The sequence below is a fragment of the Argopecten irradians genome, chromosome 7 (assembly GCF_041381155.1).
Source record: "Argopecten irradians isolate NY chromosome 7, Ai_NY, whole genome shotgun sequence".
NCBI lineage: Eukaryota > Metazoa > Mollusca > Bivalvia > Pectinida > Pectinidae > Argopecten > Argopecten irradians.
Window position 1 is genome coordinate 15,687,311 of NC_091140.1, and position 23,202 is coordinate 15,710,512.

Consider the following 23,202-nt stretch of genomic DNA (forward strand, 5'->3'; position numbering starts at 1 on the left):
ACTCAAATCACTTTTATTTTGTCTTAAAAGTAACTTTCCCTAATAAAAGTAGCATCAAAATGGCTATCAAATGATTTTATGTATCCCTTGTGAAAATCTGCCTTGGTCTGCGAAATTATTTTTTCATGATTTCTATGAATTTAGGGCCCCTGGGGACAATCCGACATGCATTTACACCATTATCAATCCAAGTGATTTTGTTTCAGCTAACGGACGATGTTAAAAACACCTTTGTTATCGTTACGTAGATACCTGCGTAGTGATTCTCTAGTCTTCCACTTTCTGTAAGTCCTGGATATCATCCAGAGGGAAATACGCTCGGGTATTATAGCATGCATCGAATTGTCCTGCTATTATTCTTAGCTCTTGACCACTTTACAATTAAGATTGTGTCTTACAACAAAAATAGATAAAGTCACGAAATACTACACTGGAGAATATCCCTATAAAACACGCAACACGTACCTTATTATTCCAAAAAAGGTAACATTACGTCGTTAGTTTATGGGAATTATATAACTTAAAGCTGAGAATACAATTTAAAGACGTATGCATATTAAGAATTTAAAAAAAATAAGTCACACTTGTAATTCAAGAATCGTTTTATGAGGACATCCCGCCTAGTCGAGGGTCCAGACATTTGAGGTATCACCTGCTAATGCCAAAATTAACGAAGGGGCTTACACTTGTAAAAATTGTGGTAAGGCCTTGTTTTAGCAAGAAAACTTGTCAAAACCTCCGTAATCTGTCACTTTAGATGTTTTAACAAAATGAAATTTTCACACAAGTGAATTGAAAATCCAAATAATAATCCGGTGTCAACCATATACTCCACGTGTATTACGTGTATTATTCATTACCGATGCACTACGACTGCCCACTTGCCAAACGTGGCCACCTGTCCCGAACAATGTGCACTATTAAACCAAAGGCCACCACAGCATATGGCATGTTTACGTGTAAATAAGAACTTAGTATAAATTGAAATATTTATTTCAGCTCGTAACTTAACATTCTGAGGATCTAGCATTGAAAATTATTATGGCTTCGTTTCAAAATCCATGTTCTTGCGTGTCATGTGCGATGTGTGATTTATTCAAAATAGTTTTGATAATGAATATCTGCTATTAGATATCTTCCAGTTGCTTTGTTTACGTTTAATGATCAAATAATGTAAATTACACGCACACTTCATTGTGTAAGAACAGGGATATGTATTCAAACATTACGTTTTATTCAAATGTATAGATCTTTATATTATTTAGGGGATCCACCCCCCCTTGTAAACTTTATTTTGAACGAAAATCCTTCAAGTTTCTAAACCTCATTTCTATCTTATTTGTGGGGGGACACAGCCCTCAGACGTTACGCGATATAACATTACGTCATTTGGGGTAATATTGCCACAAGTATTTATGCAATGCCCGAGTCAAGGCGGTCTAGTTGTTACAGCATCCTATGAACAATGCGAGCGTGGTCAGAATGAATTCTACGGAGCGCTGCACTAACTTATAAACGCAGAAAGGGGTTGTCTCTGTAAACTAATTTTTGCAAAAAAATAATCCTAAATGCATCATTTTTATAACTTGCGGAATTACGTACAGCTTTGTGATTATAAGCAAAGTTGTTTAAAAAATGGACGAATCAGGAACTCACCTCACTCATTAAACTCGACAAATTAGGTCATCAACAATTAGAAAGAGGATATTACGGGTTCCCAAAAATCAGGTATACATAGAAGATACTACTACGGAATCGCATAATTTAGGCCAGTCCCTCAAATGTCATAGTGTATGGCCTCCATTGTCCTATGTTTAAGAAAATTTACAATTTCAGAACTAAAACAACTTCCATTATATTGCTATTTTAGGGATGGAATACGTTATCACCAAGGTTTTGAATAAACACCTGGTAGATTACCTGAGAAGAAAACACAGTCCATCCACCTGTGTGCCTTGTCTTAGTATAGGGGCCTCGAAAGTTAATTTCTCCTTCCGTAGACTCATAGCCATCTGCTTTTTGTACTTTGGTTGCCAATTGGAAAACATTGGATTGCCTTCAACGAAAGCTTTCCTCTCTTCAAACTCTTTAGCTTGGAAATAGTGAAGTGACCGATCGTAGAGTTCTCGATTAACTACGACAAGGTCCGTGGTCTCATCGGCAATAATCGTGGCATTCCGGACACAGTCGGCATTGATGAGAGCAAGTTCTCCAAAGCTTTTTCCAGGTTCTAGAAAGAAGAATTAAAAAAATTATCAAGACAAAAGAAACCGTACTGTTTATTCATAAATATAATTGGTAAGTACAAGTGTTATGATGGTACACAAATGTAATGATATCAACTTCATAATAATAAATCGCGTTTAAGAAGTGAAATATTATTATTTATACAGTGTTTCATAAGATATATATTAAGATTTATTTGAGTTGTCTAAACTCATTATGAGGAGTTACAAAGATCAAATAATAACTAAACGTTTTAAAGATTTAACATTCAAAACCCACTAGAAAACATACTGAAGAAGTTACGTGTCATCTTATGTATTTTCCACAATATTTTGATAGTTAGATAAGTTTAATTTTTCAAAGAATACATTCCTGTTATAAAGCCATGTTAACCATTGCATCTATCGTATTATTTATTGTGTAAAAGAAAAAAAACAAGGTATGTTTAGGTTTTTCACAATAATGTTCACTAAAAAATTTACAATAGATCCCCTACATCCTAATCAACTTGACATACTAGGTGGTATTTACGTACCTATTTTACCAACGTAATTTCCGTATTTTGACCTGTCCAGTTTCTTCTCCTCGCCTTTCTTCTCCTCTTTCTGTTCTGCTGCTCCTCCTCCTTCTCCTCCACCACCGCTGTCCTCTGGATTGTCATCATCAGATCCAAACGTTGTGTTGATATGTATCGATACTAGTCCGTTAAGTATTATAAAGAAACTGAAATATATCACATGACGTATTTCGTTAATAACCAGTATATATATTATATTTGCTGGTGACCTATTATCGTGAAGGACCCCTAATCGTGATTTTGAATGGTGCGACATACAAAATGTGATTTACGAGTTTCTTTGTGTTTAAAACGATGACATACACCAAAAATAATCATACAATATCTTCAATTTTAGAAGAATTTTCTATATTAAGCTTAAAATTTGCGAATTACAGTACCTGTTACTTCAAAACTCAGGGAGTATATAAGATATTGGTTTTATTCTAAGGCATCGTCCCTCTACGATGACATACAAGAACATGCAAAAAAACGAAAGTAGGAAGGGAGATCATTCATTTTTAGTAACTTGACACAAACATACGCTGGTCGGTATCACCTAAACGCTTTTACCCAGACACCAAAATACAAGGTAGGCCACTATGTTGATTTTGTTTGTCATTTCATTGTTTACAGAATCAATCAGTACCGAACATAAACACCTTTATTTATTCGTTTAGAAATGTGAAAATTAATCGCTATTTTGAGAGAAATCATCCTTGAATTTTTTTCCCAGTAATCATAGTCTTACAATGTGACAAGATAACAAGGCACAACTTATTTCTTTTGCATGAATTTTTTTCATTGATTTTCAATTTAATTCATTTCATCACACATAACTTTTGATATTTGTAATAAAATCATGATAATGGGTTCAGTAACTTAACGCGATCACGATATATTACAGTCGCTTTCAAACGGCCAAAACGGAATTCAATGTAAAATTTAATCGATAGTATTGTTATAAAACTGAATTGTTGTGAGGTAACGAATTATTTAGATCCCTAGAAATCGGACATTAACATTTAGAAAACGCATTGAGGAATGATTTTATGTGACCCCCATGCAAAATAAAATCTGATCACCACTATGACACAATACTTAAGATTAAATAACACAATTAGGCATAAGACTTTTTTTAATCGTTCGTTTCTTTTCTTTTTGTTCATTTATACACAGGCCAGCATCTAAATAAATCCTTGTCTGAATCATTTACATGTATGGATACTTTTCGGGTCATTCTCAAGCTGCATAATTTACACAAACTCGGAGAACATTGCGAATACAGAAGTAAAGAGCAACACTTCAAAGCAAGATCAAATATCCAAAGACGTGGTTTAAAATAGTATGAAATTAAACAAATGATGACAGAATACGAGGATAATGGAACCAGCTTTCAAAAACATAATGGGCCTCCAACTTTTTCAAGAAACTTGTCAAATAAACCCTATGGTGATAGGATTTCAAAACTATTTTATAACTATGTTATTTAGATTTTACATAATAACGGATTTAAAATGCTTTGAGTACCATATATGTTAAAAAATAAATTTAAGAGGAATTTGCCGCCCACCATAGAACTTGTTTTCTGTAATTTTCTATTTTTACATGTAATTTTTTTTCTTTATTGATAATATAAAGAAACCGCAAATGAATAAACAAATTGAAGGTGTATTTGCCATTTTGGGTATTTCATTATATGTACATATATGAAAAATAATAATCATTGGTTAGCATCAACATTTCTAAACGATAATTCAAAATGAAGAAATGTTTTGGCATTATTTGAGCGTTGACTAACCAAAGAAAAAGAATATTTATCAACTGTAAAAAAAGAAATTATATGGAACCTACATATAAAATGTAAGACATACACATGTATCCTTTCAGTGAGAGTGACTAATGTTCGAGTTTTGAGTTAACATTTTCCTGTTTCGGTTTAGCGTGTATGTTTTATACGATAGAGTAGTAATGGGAAGCTCAAAAACAAATAAACGCAATGAACAAATAATATGTCGACCGAAATCTAGAAAAAAAATAACTTGAAACTCGAAAATGTTAACTAAAAAAAGTAGAGTCGAAACACGAGAGTTGACAAGAGGAATTCCTTCACCTCAGCACTTTACATCCCAAGATAGCTGCCTGTTGCCAAAATGTTATATGATTAACTAAGGCCTAAAGGAAGTCTACAAATTAAAGTTTCGAAAGGTACCTTTAGTGTTTGCTAAGAAAAAACGATAACAGTCTTCAGAAATCAAAATACAAGATAGCTAGATGCCGGTCATTTCATTGACCGATTGATTGTAAAATGCAATATTGATAACTAAGAACTAAGAGGAGTTTACGTGTGGAATATGAGAAAAGATCCCTCAATGCTTTCTAAGAGATATTTCTTTCATACCTACGGGTGTAATACTGGCTGATCTAGGGCAATACACTCATGCCGCCTGAGACTGTATTGCATGGCTACTCAGGCAATAAAGCCTCTTGACGTCACCCCGTCAACAACATTTCTATTTTTTCGGTAAAATTTGAAACATTTTTTTCACAAACTTGACTGGTTTTACTATAAAAGATGCAAACAACGAAATTTGTGTTGAAAATATCACGTAATTTTTCATGTATGGAAAATTGACTTTCAGTAGTGAATTTCTTTTTAAATGGCGGGATATTATAGTTGTTAAATTGCAATAACACGTCGAGGTATGAAAGAAAAAGACTCTTTCATAAGTGGATATGAAGGATAGGGATATTCTACCCTCGGGATCACAAAATGTTGCAAAACCCTCGGCAAGCCTCGGGTTTTACTACATTTTGTGACCATCGGGTAGAATATCTCTATCCTTCATATCCACATATGAAAGAGTCTTACATTATCACATCACTACAACAACCCACATTCGAAGAATCCACACTAAAATGTATTGTTAAAATTCAGTGGAGGACGCCATTTGGCCCGCCGTCACGTCTTTATTCCTAGCGTCACTTTATAGTTTCTATCATGGCGTCGCAGTGGATTGCCTGACCAACATAACCAATGAAAATCGCCAAATGTCATATTACTCCAGTGACATATGCCAAACATTACACGGGCCAAGTCACTGGCTATCAGGGGGATTATATGATAAAATAATTAACCAATCATATGTCAATGCTATCTTGGGTTTAGAATTACTATGTCCGGGTACTTACCAATCCCCCTTATCACCTTGCTTTATGATCACTGTGTCCCGCTCCGCACACTCGAATATACAGTTCTTGACCATATCCTGGACCACTTCTGTAGAAAGATAAAACATAATGTTTCAGTTGCCGTGACGACGTAGTCGACAATGATACAAAAACAAGGTTTTATGTTTTTGTTCGTTTGATATGTTTACAGGTTTGTTTGGTTTGTATTAGTTTTATGTTTCTAATGGATATATGCTTGGCAGTGAGTGAAATGAATTAACGAAAATACTTCTTTTCTTGAATCCACGTGTTTATCAACCAGAAGTGTTGCAAGTAAATATCCAAACTATGAACAGAATACGGACAGTAATTCCGGATACTTCTCTGGTGGTTACATAAACATATTATATAGATATATATATATTACATCTCCCGCTCAAAACAATGAACCCCAGTTAATTATAAATAAACACCAAAGACGTATTATCAGATATACAGTAGCAAGATTGTGATTGATTTCGTTTGAATGGACATGTTTGAAATTAAATAAAGGAAATTTACCATGAAATCAAGTAAGCAATAGCACTGTTCATAATTAAATGATTGAAAGAAATAAAGGAAAATCTATTGTCACCTCCTGAAATGAGATTCGGTAGATTGTCATCATTAATTCCGGATACTTCTCTGGTTGTCACATAAATACATATATACAACAGCCAGCCGGGGTCAATTGGACGTAAAGTAAAATAAACTCAAATCAAAATATGTATCGAGATATCCAATTGATGTCATTAGACACCGACTTTATTGAGTTTGTTATACCGCAAGATTAACGGCACAAATTATGGCATTAGAATCGTGGTATGAAACATCGTTAATAATTCGGTATAACAAATAAATGTACTTGCTACATTCTAATGCAATACTTGTGAATGTACTCTGTAACTCCAAAATATCTAGTAAACTGACGCACTCTGTAAACACTACATAGACGTGACATAGGGTGTTGGAGTCTTATTATATGAGACCACGATATCAGATTTAGGTTAATCTTCACTGTTAAAACGATAATTACATCATGATTATTGTTTGTCATTCCCGATGGCTTTCATTTCAAGCTGTAGGTTTACGCAAACATCATTATTTAAAACACAGCAAGGTTACCGTGTGTTACCGTGTGTATATTTACTTGGTTTAGGATTACCAGGGTTAATGAGCTTTAAACGCTTTAATGTATCAATGCACATTCATCATAAAATTCATCTAAAACTATCTATAATTTCCAGTATAAAAAATATTCAGAAATTATTATTATTTTGATAGAAAATCGACATTGCTTGTTTATTAGTTCTATTAGATTGTAATGATGGAGAAACATCATGTGAGCCTGCGAACATCGACTGTAAACGAAGTTTCATTATTTTCTCCTGATAAATCTATGTTTGTAGATTTTTGTAGGTGAAACGATTGATAATAGTAAACATATCCATATTGGTTTGAATTCCATATAGATTCTAGTGTCAAATAATTAATGAATTGAAAGTTTAAAGGTAAATAATGAACCTTTAATTTATATCTTATGATTAAACGTAAGGGTTGTGATGGCCGCGCGTGAGTTCGAAGCCCGCGAAGGTCAGATATAAACCGCATGTCGGATATTTATCTTCGAGTTCCTCGGCTTCCCTCCATCTCATAGACCTGTCAGGTTATCAAATGATCTTGGCTGTAAACACGATGTTAAACTAACATTAAATAAATATAATCTAACATAATATTTGATTTTTATTCGTTGAAGTAGAATATAAAACTAACTTCAAAATAGTTACAGTCAAAATTACAGCTTACCGTAAATTCACATACAGATGAAGATCGAGAATGTGATAGCTGTTATGCATCCATACCATTTTTGCGCCACCTTAATGCCTTTATTGAAAGTTATTGATATCATCAGTACGTTTTACACTCTGCTACTGTTTACAATATCGTATTTCACACAATAATCAAATAAGTATTAAAAGCAGAAAAGTACCGAAATTACCCTCAAGCAAAAAGACACATTTTCAAATGTACATATATTCCTTTCTTCACTTGATATATTTCCTGAGTTATGTAATTTACACAATTCCGTAATTGCAATTGTAAGATACATTACACGCACATCAAGTTATACCTCACATGCACTTCAAGTAATTAAACTCTATATCACTAACTTCGATTTACATTGAAATTAATTTTGAAAAAGAGATAGCTATATAGTTATCAATTTACTTCTAAACAATCAGATTAACGCAAAGTTCATTTCCTATGCAACCCAGAACAAATGCAATGAAAAAGAAATATGCATTTGTATATCAAAATAAAAATAATAAGAGGTAGTGAAAGGACTAATGTTTCCATATCTAGATAGCAGACATGGCAGACAGAACAGCTGACCATTCCATATTCTAAACTGGTTAAAATATCTTTGTTTGTTTGTTTGTCTTTCTTTTGTTTTAAAGTTATTTTTGCCATAATTGTCATACTCGCGAATCAAGAAGTGCTTTTATTATTTTATTCGACAATTCTGTGCTGTACCTATTGTTTATGAGGCATAATAAATGTTTGTCTGTGTATTTGGATAAATTTCACAATTTAGTTCACCAAACATGAAGAAAATAAACCAGAAAAATTAGCATGTCAAATTCTTTGCACATTCAATGCAAATAATAATTTTAAATTGCACTCGATTAACTTGCTTCACGCATAATCACATTGGACTATCCCATGTTTACACAATCATATTGGACTATCCATGTTTACACAATCATATTGGACTATCCATGTTTACACAATCACATTGGACTGTCCCATGTTTACACAGTCATATTGGACTATCCCTTGTTTACACAATCACATTAGACTATTCCATGTTTACACAGTCGTAGTGGACTATCCCATGTTTATACATTCACATTGGACTATCCCATGTTTACACAATCACATTGGACTACCCCATGCTGACACAAACACATTTGACTGTCCCATGTTTACACAATCACATTGGACTGTCCCATGTTTACACAATCACATTGGACTGTCTCATGTTTACACAATCATATTGGACTATCCCATGTTTACACAATCACACTGGACTATCCCATGCTTACACATTCATATTGGACTATCCCATGTTTACACAATCACATTGGACTATCCCATGTTTACACAATCACATTGTACAATTCAATGTTTACACAATCACACTGGACTATCACATGTTTACACAATCACATTGGACTGCCCCATGTTTACACAAACACATTGGACTATCCCATGTTTACACAATCACACTGGTCTGCCCCATGTTTACACAATCACATTGGACTATCCCATGTTTACACAATCACACTGGACTACCCCATGTCTACACAATCACAATTGACTATCCCATGTTTACACAAACACATTCGACTATCCCATGTTTACACAATCACATTTGTCTATTCCATGTTTACACAATAATATTGGACTATCCCATATTTACACAATCACATTGGACTGTCCCATGTTTACACAATCACATTTGACTATTTCATGTTTACACAATCACATTGGACTATCCCATATTTACACAATCACATTGGACTGTCCCATGTTTACACAAACACATTGGACTATCCCATGTTCACACAATCAGATTGGACTATCCCATGTTTACACAATCACATTCGACTATCCCATGTTTACACAATCACATTTGACTATTCCATGTTTACACAAACACACTGGACTATCCCATGTTTACAGAATCACATTCGACTATTCTATGTTTACACAATCACATTTGACTATTCCATGTTTACACAATCACATTCGACTATTCCATGTTTACACAAACACATTGGACTATCCCATGTTTACACAATCACATTCGACTATTCCATGTTTATACAATCACATTTGACTATTCCATGTTTACACAATCACACTGGACTATCCCATGTTTACACAATCACATTGGACTATCCCATGTTTACACAATCACATTGGACTATCCCATGTTTACACAATCACATTGGAGTGTCCCATGTTTACATAATCACATTGGACTATCCCATGTTTACACAAGCACACTGGACTATCCCATGTTTACATAATCACATTGGACTATCCCATGTTTACACACTCACACTGGACTATCCCATGTTTACACAATCACACTGGATTATCCCATGTTTACACAATCACACTGGACTATCCCATGTTTACATAATCACATTGGACTATCCCATGTTTACACACTCACACTGGACTATCCCATGTTTACACAATCACACTGGACTATCCCATATTTACACAATCACATTGGACTGTCCAATGTTTACACAATCACACTGGACTATCCCATGTTTACACAATCACATTGGACTGTCCCATGTTCACACAATCAGATTGGACTATTCCATGTTCACACAATCACATTTGACTATCCCATGTTTATACAATCACACTGGACTATCTCATGTTTACACAATGACATTGGACTATCCCATGTTTACACAATCACAATTGACTATCCCATGTTTACACAATCACATTTGACTATCCCATGTTTACACAATCACATTTGACTATCCCATGTTTACACAATCACATTTGACTATCCCATGTTTACACAATCACATTTGACTATCCCATGTTTACACAATCACATTTGACTAGCCCATGTTTACACAATCACATTTGACTATCCCATGTTTACACAATCACAATTGACTATTCCAAGTTTATAATATATGTATACTTGCCTCCTAATGGGATTATACAGTTGTAGTAACGCGTCTGGCTCCAGGAATATGCACCACACTTCTGAGGTCTTTAACCTTTTAAGTGGCCAGCTTGCTTACAGATCCAATGTTATTAGCACGTTACACTGGTGTGATAATTAAAGTGGACACTTCTACGTCATAAGAACATAAGTCCAGGATTAAAGACTGACCAAAGGTCAAGAGTCCATTATGTTATTTCTTCTTGGTTCTGAAACACACGTAATGCAATTGGGATTTTGGGGATTAGAATGGATATCTTGACGCATGCACGATGTAAATATATTTTTTTCTATAACAATTAAATTAATATTATCATTCTCTTTATTACCTCCATTTTGAAGATTGTATAAATAGAATAACATACATGTAATATGATATTTAACATGGCATAACTTGTACAAAATTAATATAAGTGATGTACCAACTACTTGAGTAATGTACATACATATATGTACAACTATTTTAGTACTTTAAGTACATGATAGTGTAAAATAATTAAGAGAAAAGAAAACAACAGCAATAATAATAATAGATTATAATTGACTCCTGCACACATTGTTAACATAGAGATTGAACAGTGTTTTGATTGCGTTAAAGGTGGTATGAACGAAAGGGGATACATGCAGACATATTCTACATGTAGCGCTAACGCGCTACATTAAATATGTTAACTTTGTATCCTATTGCGTCTGAACACCAAGGTTGACCAGGGTTTTGACCTAGGTTGACAAAGGTGAATTTTAACAATGGTTGACCTAGGTAGAATCAAGGTTTGACCTAGGTGAAACCAACATCAAACCTAGGTGAAACCAATGTCAAACCTAGGTGTATGATGTTTAAACCTAGGTCAAACCAATCCCCAGGTATTGAGCAATGGTCAGTATTTTCAGTACTCAATTTTTTGTGTAAAACATGGTATTTAATGTCTATTTATATATAATGCATGGCATTTATTATTTTCATTTCTGTGTGTGTGTATTCAATATTAGTAAGAACTGCATTCATGTACAAATTTGATTACTGCTTCACAGGAGACGAGTAAAGATACAGTTGCATCTTGGGAAGTGGCAGCTGATGAACATCATCAAACAACACCACAACAATCTGGACTGATTCAAGGGTCACAGCCATCAGATGTCTCTTCTAATCAAATAAGGAGACCAACGAGGAGAATTCGTCTAAGGAAGTTAAAAGTAAGAATGGTGGTATAAATGATTGTTTAATGCTCCAAATAACAATTGATGGAAAGAAGCTAGGGTGGAGAATTCGTCTTAGGAAGTTAAACATTCAACACACGATTATCACACAGTAAATATAGATATATATGAAAACTGTCTAAATCTGGGTCCCTGTACCATGCAACCAAACAATTTGGCTCTTGCCGATCATACTCTAATATTGCTTGAAACAGGGTCCGCAATCTCGCCAATGTCAATGGAAGCTTAGAAGATGTGGAAAATATCATCTTACCATTTTATAAAATATGGATATTTCCGTAGTGTTGTAGGAAAAACGGAAATCTTTTGTCTATGCAGAGATCAAAGGGAACAACAGAACAGTTTGTATTTGTATGGCAAAGAATGATGGCAGGTAAGTATATCTCTTTTATAAAGTTATTAGTTGTTTCTGTTTAATAACTTAGCAGTTGAGGATAATACAGCTTCATAGTGTCATGACAATAAAATTGTGTGGGATAATAGTTGACAGAATATCATTCATTAGTTTTTTTTAACTAAATGAATAAAAACCAATGTCTGATAATGGTGTTTATTAATGTGTAATAATTGTCGATATTGATTGCAGAACTGATGTTATCGAAATATCCTTTATGAATCTGGTATTCCAAATTATACACACTTATGTAACAGTGTTTCCACTTCAAAATATGAAAGATATCAAAATTGACCCCATTTACATTATCAGACCCTAGCTGTTTCTTAAATCTTTTTCATGTGAATCAATCAAATAACACTTCATTCCAATATTTCACAATTACAATAATAATATGATGTAAATACCTTATTTCAGAAAGTACATGCAATGTAACAAGTGTAAAGAATGGTACCACCCAGAGTGCCCGGGCTTGTCAGATGAACCATCAGTTTTTATCTGCCATGAATGTCAGGTATTTAGTTTGATTTTATTAAGCATGCTCTAGAGTAACTACATGTTTTCAAAAATCACTGCAATTTTGATAACATCATATTAAGGTCTAACTTGTTAAGATATTGTGAATTGAAATGGCAATAAACATGTATTTATTAAAACATATAAACAAAAATACAGGATTTAGGGACTTAAGTGTTGACCTGTTGTAATTGACCCAGCTTTGTTTTATTCACTTTTTGATAATTTATGTGGTATCAATTTAGAAAAGTTAATGCCATGAATGCATTGTATATAATTTGCAGTTCCATTTGTTATCTTGTGTTATTATGTGTGATTTACCAAGATCCCTATCTTTGAAAAAAAAAAAAAAACTAATTAAGTCATTTTATTACAGCCTAAGAAAACGCCAACATCCAATGAAGAGGAAAATCCCAAACAACTAAGGCGTGAGTTTTTTTTTCTTTTTTGAATATCCAATGCAAAATGTAAAAACATGTGAAAATCAAAAACTATATTCTTAATAAAAGAAATAAAGGGGCACTTTCCATAGCTATATGTACTACAAACATTTTATTTTTTTTACATATTGAAATCTCATTGGAAATGGTCTACATGAATTATCAATTAATCAATATCTAATTTTGATAATGGAACTCTTACTATTCAAATCAAGTTATTTGACTTTTTGTAAATGAGACATTAACAGACATTGTCAATTTTTATAAAGTTTAAAATAATATTTAATGATATCAAACACACTAAATCATATATTCATTTATTTCGTTTTGTTACAATTAATACTTACATGTACAATGAAAAAAAGTAGGTTAGTGAAATGTTTTTTATTGTACACAACATAATTCTTCAAATTTTGATTGCATATAATTACATGTATATCTATGTTGCTCCATTTCATATGTTACACCTTTTTTTCCCATGAATAATAGAAATTATTCATTGTTTTCGACAGCCAATGATGATTTCACAGACAATCCGTCACAACAGGTAAGACCACTTCATACAATGATTAACAAGTTCATGTATATGTATAGGATATGGTAATATTGAAACCTCTACTGCAGATGTGAGAACACATTCAAACATAATACCAATTCTTGGAATATTCATCAGTTACTGTCATTTTTAACACCCATGCATCAAATTAAGTGTTGATTTTCACATTGTTTTCTTTGAATAGATAAAACTCATTAATTGGATAACATGCTTTTGCGAACCGAAGATTCATTAATTGAGAAAAGTCCCATATAAAATTTACGGATGGCCAGCTGTCACTCAAACCACATGTGACTTTAGATTTGTATTGTGTGTGCTACAATGTCTGCTCCGACAATGAATAGAAACATGTGCGTTTGCGAGCATGAGGCGTGGTTATATTACACCTGGCGATCAGTCAATTGAACTACTTGTACTATACTGATGACATTATTTTTGTACCGGACCGGCTACACCCATTGAACAATGGTAATAAGTGATTAAATAGCGAATGATAGAATAACTGACTGTATTTGTCCTGACATCTTGTTTACGACCCTGTGTTGAGCGTTGGTGCCTGTGAGGAAAGTTCTTCCATAAGCGGTAGAGATATTGTCAAAGGGAGTGGTCTAGGACTGATTTGCCTGTTGTCTGAAAAAAGTGAACCGGTTGGTGTGTATTGTCCTGTACCTATGGCCATATGCTTACATAAGAATATATATTATTACTAAAAGATCTACAACTGATTTCTGTATTACAATGCATTTACTATTTTCAAAGGCTGATGAAGAATGGGACAGGAAAATGTCTATTCCCATCATTAATTTGGAGACAACACCTCCTTTCACGATAGAGCAGGTAACACGTTTGTTGTTTTATCTTGTTATTTATCTTGAATAGTATTTCACCAGATATTTCATATATGTGACATGAATCATAATGTGTGTTCAAATCATCATAAGAAAGAAAATAAGAAACCATGAAAAAGCCATTGATCTAAATGAAGATACAGTAATATATGGAACTTCTTTGAATATTCCTGGCCGTCGTTGGGAGTAATTGCATGGTGTCCATTACCACTAATGTAAAACTATTTTTGCTGTTGTATTACTTTTAGTTATCAAATATAGAAAAATACACACTCTGAAAATATAACAATAAAATGGTCCTAGACAATTTAATAAATAATCTCGATTATTAAACCATTTCATAAACACTTGCGTAATGAATTAACACACTAAAATATCACAATTACATCAGACAAATAATGTTCATTGCAGGTGAAATGTTTTTATTCACCATATGAATTACTAGTATAATACCTTTTCCATTGACAGGATGCTGATATAAATGAGGAGGAGGAAGACCAAGGTGTACAATTGAGAACGTATTCTAATGAAGACATTGAAAATGCTGTAAGTAACAATTGCATGACTAAATAATTTATTACAGACAAATGTCACATATTGCATAGTATAAGCATACATAGGTGCATTATAAATGCAAATGAATTTCAGGCAATTTCTTGAAATTGACAAAATGGCATGTTTTCACTTTTGACAGAATGTGGGCAATCTCCCCCTGACTTCATGCAGTAGATACATGTATTTAGAAAAATTGAACCAAGCTATTAAAAGACATAAATGTATAAATATATCAAACAATGTTGTTAGCATGGACAATATCTGTATGTTTGTATCTTCTTAATTTCAGCTTCATAACATATATGACTCCCTGGCTAAAATCCCATCGGGCATGGAGAAGAGGTATAAATTATTGTTTGTTGGTCCCCTTTTATAATTGCTACACCTAAACCACAAATTTAATGCACATATAAAATATACTTATTCATGTAAGTGTATTCTTCTGAAGGAGACACAAATGGACATGCACAGTTAAGTATATTACATCTTCAATGTATAAATGTAAATACAAGATCATTGATCATTAACTAAACTGAATTATAAACAGATACAATTGTATGATAAAAACATTTCCATTCCAATGTGGAAAAAACCATTCCATCTTCAGTCATCTTCAATCTAGTAAAGCATTATTCACAACCGTTATACTTAATAATTGTATCTTCAATTTTGTGTCATATAAATACATTATTTCCTAGTGTCTTTCATGCTGGATTTTTGCGGGGCCCAGGAAGACCAACAAGAGGATATGGTATACAGAAGTTTTATGCAGATTTATAATCAGTCAAACATTCACATGATTACTCTATTTAGTTGGATACAAACTTTATAACGTCTTGATTTCTCAGTCATTAACAATATATGATGTAATACTTTCTTTGGCCATTTTTGAAATATCGTAGTGTTTAATACCATGATATTTGCAAACATTTGTGATGCCACCAATTCATAACCAATAACCATATTGCTCATAAATGTTAGTAATAATTCTAATCTAAATGACTGGCTCAAGACAAAAGGTTAGATTTTGTTTTTCATTTCTTGGGTTTTATATAAAAATTCTACATATCACATAACTTGTTCTATTTTCTATGGAATATAGACAAGAGTAATATGTATGGTTCATACCATTTTTGTCCTCAAACATGTAAAATATTGAATTTGAGCTCAAGAAAGGGCCAAAACCACACATCGTCCTTTGCTGATCAAAATCTGTTCCTGGACCATTATTAATCAACACTCAAATGTAATGTTTCTGTCTATCATGACTGTAGAGTAATGTCTTATATTGTGTGTGTTGCAATTACTACCAACGAAAACACAATAGTGGAATCACACATGTGCTTTATGGTATCTATGATACATTGGGTGATGTGTCTTAATGGGTCTTTTATGTGTTAATGTTGCATGCTTTGAATCATTTGTGAAGCAATTCTACATTTTTGTTTCGTTTAAAAAAATAAAGATAATGTACAATAATTATTAAAATGTCTTCAAAACACAAGAAAATGCAGACATATAAAACTTCTCATACGCATACACTTGCTCCATGTAATTCAAGCGTTGAAAACCTTTCTCATGTATCTATGCTATATCACAAAAGGTAATCACTGAAGGAGAAGAACAAACAAAATATAAATACCTGTCATTTTGTTTTTAACACCACATCCATTGAAATACACATGAGCTAAACATTTTCAAGGTTTTGAAATCAATACCACATAACCAATGCAGGCATACATGGCCTTGGATATCTGGATTAGACAGACATTCCTCAAAGAAATCAAAAAGAGGTAAATATTCCAAAATTATGATGAATTATAAATTTAAGTCCCTTAATGTGTGTTCATGTTCATTTGTGTATATGTTCACAAGAACATTGCATTTTATTTCATTTCTAAATGCATGAATGTACCTCATTGTGATGAAGTAATTCCAGAAAATCAACTCAATGAAATTCATTTTAAATTTATTACATGTTCTTATTGATAACCTGCGTTCTGGTAAAACATATTGAACAGTTCCCTTAATTGCATTGCTTTTAATTTTTTGCAGCATGTTCAGTAAATGGTACACCATACGCGGTGCTGAAGACAGTCTCCTTAATCTTTTGAAGGATTCACCTGGGTATGTGTTGCCAATAGTTAATACTTGAATGTCTGTCTTGCACATACAGTCAAACCTCTATACTTAGTAAAAGATTTCGCAATGTACTGAAGTTCAATGGGACCAGCAGAAAAACTTTGAAACATCAAGGTTCTGAATTATTCATGGTGGATATTAGACTCATCTTTATGACATGATTGGTCAAAAACAATGGCACGGGTATCGGCCTGGTCAGTATTAACCTCATGATCTTGAACAAATAAACACAAGTTTTCATAATCTCTATTCCAAAGGGCCGTTGCGAGACAGGTGTGATGAAATGCTGTGGGGTATCAGCAAACACCTTTACAGTGATTTGTTCAGTTTTTTACTTTCGTTTTTTTACCAAACTTTTATAAAAGTACTAGATCAATGCTAATGATATTTTGCATTTATAAGTTGAGACACTAATTCCCAAACAGTAACTTGATTGCTATTCAAAATGATACGGGATTAATCTTAACCTCATAATCTATCATGGTTCTCTTATCAATGTCTCTCAGCATTATATCCATATTTTGTCCATTAACAATAATCAATGCTTACTTGTGTTAACATTTCAGAAATGCTGAGCTCTACATACGACAGGTACTTTTCAAGGAGACTATAACCCGCATTGTAATGGGGTTGTCCTCCGTTCCAAGGAAAGAGGCAGTTTCTTTATGTAAATCAACTGAGTCAGAATCATGGAGGAAAGCCTCAAAACGTGCACTTAAAAAGTTGGAGTCTAATAGATCTATGTTGATTTAAGTAACTGCATTTACAGAGCATTATGTTTTCTGCCTTTCATACCAACTACATTTGAATTCATAAATAAAAACAAAAACTGCTGTAGAGACATTTATGCACTTTTTGTAAGCAAAGGGAGGAAACCATTTCATATATATTCTGTATGTTGTATATTGAAAGTGTAAAGGCAGATATTAAGAATTACTATCATTCTGAAAGGCTTTCCTCCTTATGCAATGGCATATTAAAGGTGTTTAATCTTAAGTGGTGACTATTACATATGTATCCAATTTGGCTGGAGATCAAAAATATGTGAATATGAATATTAAAATTTCCATAGAGAATTGCAAGAATATTTACTATTACAAATACCTACACAACTACTCATCTGGATGTCGCCAGTTAAAAGAGGTCCACTAGTGATAGAAACCAAGGCACTCAATTTTTTGTATTTGTCTTTGTATACTTTTGTGAAAAAATCTATAGAAATGTGTTTCAAGTGGAAAAAAAATAACTGCATATTAATCCCTTTTGTCATCACTATGTTTATTAACAGCCAGGGTAATATGTAAGCCTAATCAATGTGATTTCCTTCTTTGTAGTGGCTGTTTTTTATTAGCCTACCATCATCAGATGGTAGGCTATTCAAATCGCCTTTCGTCCGTGGTCCGTCCTTCCGTTCCCCCTACCGTCCGTCCGTCCGTTTAACATTTTTTGTTCCCGCTATTTCTCAGAAAGTACAAAAGGCCTTAGTTATGCATATTGCATTTTGGGATCAATCGGTCAACAAGATGGCCGCAAGTCAGCTCTTTTTCAAATTTCATATGTAGGTTCCCCTAGGACCCTAGTTGTGCATAATGCATTTTGGGAGTGATCGGTCAACAAGATGGCCGACCGGCCGTCATCTTGTATTTTTATTTTTAAAGTTTGTTATCGATATTTTGCAGAAAGTAATAAAGGGATCTTTCTCAAATTCCTTATGTACGTTCCCCGAGGACCCCAGTTGTACATATTGCATTTTGGGATTGATTTGTTAACAAGATGGCCGACTGGCCACCATTTTAGATTTTGATTTTTAGATTTTGATAGTTAAAGTTTGAAAAGCAGAGAAAAAATCCTCTGTCATATGTCATAGATCATTCTTGGTGGAGATAAGATCCCTCTGGGATTTCTAAAGTGTATTCATGAATAAACATAGAAGTTTCTTTGTTAGAATAGCTTTAATGGGACATACAAGGACCTTTCGTTCATTGCATAATGCAATCTTGATTAATATTAAGATTTACTTCAAAATGTATTCAATTAATTGAATGAAAATACTGAAGTTACTATACTTTAAGTCAAAGCATCATATTTTTGTTAACATGCATGCAACAATCATGGAAATTGTTCATAAGAAATATTCTTTTACAAATATGTATATAACATATTTTGTATGTTTTTGGAACGTCTAAAGAGTAGTTTTTCCTTTATTTGTGCATATGTAAATAAAAATGACAGCCGATTTTCGTAATGAGTCAAATGTGTAACACCACTTACGAATATCTGTCATTATTATATTGTGTTTTTTACTCGCTCCTGATTGGGTGAGACTTTACTTTCCCACCCTGATACAATACAATATTCACCAGAAAAGCCATATAATAAAACAGTTATTGACCTGTTTCCGGGTTGATATTGTGATTTAATCAACCCCCGAAAGGGATATAACACTCTGCCTACGGCTTCGGTTTATAAATCATAATATCAACCCGGAAACAGGTCAATAATTGTATAATATGACACAAACATTATTGACGATGTGTTTTCCCATTTCATTATTGAATGGGATAAATTACTCTGTTGTCATATTACATTTGTCTTTGTTTAGCTGTTCGGTTAATTTGGCAAACTGAAACCAATATTAATAACTCTTTCTAATACATAGTCTTTTATCTAGGACAATAAGCATAGGTTTCAGGCACAGCATATGCCTGGTAACATTTACGTCATACTATACATATGTATGCTATAATCAATTCATCCTCTCATTCATCCTTACCTCAACATAAACCATGCTTAGATTAAACTTGTTATGTGTTGTATTCTTAATACAAATGTAAATAAATATGAGTAAAGCTGAGGGAAATTGTCTTTTGAGGACAAAAATGTAAAAATCAAAGTTTAATCATTTTCAAATATATATATATTCAAGGAACATGAATAAGAATTTCCAATAACTGTATAGGAAATTCAGATAATGGAAATTAATTTCCAATTTCAGAAATTTAATTTTTATACAGAAAATTCTTTTTCTGATACCCAACTAAATAGAATAAAATGTAACTTGGCTTGCGATAATAAGAGTTTCACTACTTTACTGCATTGATGATGGATTATTATCTAATGGAAAGAAATAGCTATCAAGATACCATGATGAAAGACCAAATACTTTTAAATTGAAGATATAAATGATATACAAAATTTTATGAATGTTTTACTATACTGTTGCATAATTTATGAGATAATTTGAATTTCTTCTTTATTGTTGAAGTGTGCTGTTTCCAAGGATAGATGTCTGATGTGAAATTAATCTAAAACTTGCATCATAATAAAAAAAAATAGACACACATATATGATGGCTTTACGTTTTCTGTATCTGGAAAATTATGACAACTTTGTAACGTGAGATGTGGTGCATGTGGTGCCCCATCACTGGGTATATGTGACGTCATTAAGGGTACTCCCCGCCTGAGGTGAACATTACTCCAGTGCGTTGGATTTGAAAACCACTTTGTTTTTTCTGGTAACATTCTGACTTTTCATGGTTAAATTGAAGATTGACGTTTACTGGTTAAATTGAAGATTGATTTACTCTGCCGGATATCTCTGACAATAACAAGGTGATATGTGGTGCCTGTTGAGCCCCATCATTGGTATATGTGACGTCATTAAGGGTACCCCCCGCCTGAGGTGGACATTGCTTCAGTGCGTGGGATTTGAAAACCACCCGTTTTCTTGGAAAAAATTATGATTTTTCCTGGTTAAATTGAAGATTGATTTACTCTGTCGGATATCACTGAAAATAAAAACGTGATATGTGGTGCCTGTGGTGCCCCATCATTGGTATATGTGACGTCATTAAGGGTACTCCCGCCTGATGTGTACATTGCCTCAGTGCGTGCGATTTGAAAACCACCCGTTTTTTCTTGAAACATTCTGACTTTTTCCTGGTTAAATTGAAGATTGATTTACTCTGTCGGATATCTTTGACAATAACAACGTGATATGTGGTGCCTGTGGTGCCCTATCATTGGTATATATGACGTCATTATGGGTACCCCAAGCCTGAGGTGTACATTTCCTCAGTGCGTGGGATTTGAAAACCACCCGTTTTTCTTTTAAAATTCTGATTTTTTACTGGTTAAATTGAAGATTGATTTACTCTGCCAGATATCTCTGACAATAACAACATGATCTGTGGTACCTATGGTGCCTCATCATTGAGTATATATGACGTCGTTAAGGGTACCCCCGCCTGAGGTGAATATTGCCTCAGTGCGATGATTTGAAAATCACCCGTTTTTCTTTTAAAATTCTGACTTTTCCTGGTTAAATTGAATATTGATTTACTCTGCCGGATATCTCTGACAATAACAACGTGATATGTGGTGCCTGTGGTGCCCCATCATTGGTATATGTGACGTCATTAAGGGTACCCCCCGCCTGAGGTGTACATTGCCTCAGTGCGTGGGATTTGAAAACCACCCGTTTTTCTTGTAAAATTCTGACTTTTCCTGGTTAAATTGAAGATTGATTTACTCTGCCGGATATCTCTGACAATAACAACGTGATATGTGGTGCCTGTGGTGCCCCATCATTGGTATATGTGACGTCATTAAGGGTACCTCCCGCCTGAGGTGTACATTGCCTCAGTGCGTGGGATTTGAAAACCACCCGTTTTTCTTGTAAAATTCTGACTTTTCCTGGTTAAATTGAAGATTGATTTACTCTGCCGGATATCTCTGACAATAACAACGTGATATGTGGTGCCTGTGGTGCCCCATCATTGGTATATGTGACGTCATTAAGGGTACCACCCGCCTGAGGTGTACATTGCCTCAGTGCTTGGGATTTGAAAAACATAAGTTTTTCTTTAAAATTCAGACTTTTCTTGGTTAAATTGAAGATTGATTTACTCTGCCGGATATCTCTGACAATAACAACGTGATATGTGGTGCCTGTGGTGCCCCATCATTGGTATATATGTGACGTCATTAAGGGTACCCCCGCCTGAGGTGAACTGTGCCTCAGTGCTTGGGATTTGAAAAACATAAGTTTTTCTTGCAAAATTCAGACTTTTCTTGGTTAAATTGAAGATTGATTTACTCTGCCGGATATCTCTGACAATAACAACGTGATATGTGGTGCCTGTGGTGCCCCATCATTGGTATATGTGACGTCATTAAGGGTACCCCCCCCGCTTGAGGTGTACATTGCCTCAGTGCGTGGGATTTGAAAACCACCCGTTTTTCTTGTAAAATTCTGACTTTTCCTGGTTAAATTGAAGATTGATTTACTCTGCCGGATATCTCTGACAATAACAACGTGATATGTGGTGCCTGTGGTGCCCCATCATTGGTATATGTGACGTCATTAAGGGTACCCCCGCCTGAGGTGTACATTGCCTCAGTGCGTGGGATTTGAAAACCACCCGTTTTTCTTGTAAAATTCTGACTTTTCCTGGTTAAATTGAAGATTGATTTACTCTGCCGGATATCTCTGACAATAACAACGTGATATGTGGTGCCTGTGGTGCCCCATCATTGGTATATGTGACGTCATTAAGGGTACCCCCCTGCATGAGGTGAACTGTGCCTCAGTGCTTGGGATTTGAAAAACACCCGTTTTTCTTGTAAAATTCTGACTTTTCCTGGTTAAATTGAAGATTGATTTACTCTGCCGGATATCTCTGACAATAACAACGTGATATGTGGTGCCTGTGGTGCCCCATCATTGGTATATGTGACGTCATTAAGGGTACCTCCCGCCTGAGGTGTAC

The 23,202-nt window shown here is 34.0% G+C and overlaps 4 protein-coding genes and 1 long non-coding RNA gene across 11 annotated transcripts in view; 4 read left to right on the forward strand and 1 right to left on the reverse strand.

The window, feature by feature from the left end:
* Window positions 1-23,202, forward strand: part of LOC138327667 (uncharacterized) — a 293,971-nt gene that overhangs the window by 185,203 nt on the left and 85,566 nt on the right. The window lies entirely within an intron of this gene.
* The window catches only part of LOC138327669 (uncharacterized), a 252,576-nt gene that overhangs the window by 126,846 nt on the left and 102,528 nt on the right, over window positions 1-23,202 (forward strand). The gene's annotated exons all lie outside the window — the stretch shown is intronic.
* Window positions 1,917-6,057, reverse strand: LOC138326741 (uncharacterized). Its single transcript, XM_069272752.1, has 3 exons — window positions 5,975-6,057; window positions 2,762-2,949; window positions 1,917-2,230 (listed from the first exon to the last, which is right to left on the reverse strand). Exons 1-3 carry the CDS (start codon window positions 6,046-6,048, stop codon window positions 1,917-1,919), a joined length of 576 nt encoding a protein of 191 aa, XP_069128853.1. The 5' UTR covers window positions 6,049-6,057.
* LOC138326742 (uncharacterized) lies at window positions 11,508-16,634 on the forward strand. The gene is made up of 10 exons (XM_069272753.1): window positions 11,508-11,531; window positions 11,793-11,954; window positions 12,297-12,351; window positions 12,790-12,881; window positions 13,265-13,316; window positions 13,841-13,875; window positions 14,644-14,721; window positions 15,201-15,278; window positions 15,577-15,629; window positions 15,986-16,634. The coding sequence occupies exons 1-10, from the start codon at window positions 11,508-11,510 to the stop codon at window positions 16,065-16,067; spliced, it is 711 nt and encodes a 236-aa protein (XP_069128854.1). The 3' UTR covers window positions 16,068-16,634.
* On the forward strand, window positions 17,033-18,276 carry LOC138326821 (uncharacterized). The gene is made up of 3 exons (XR_011208958.1): window positions 17,033-17,080; window positions 17,343-17,414; window positions 17,996-18,276. It is a non-coding gene; the product is annotated as an uncharacterized lncRNA (long non-coding RNA).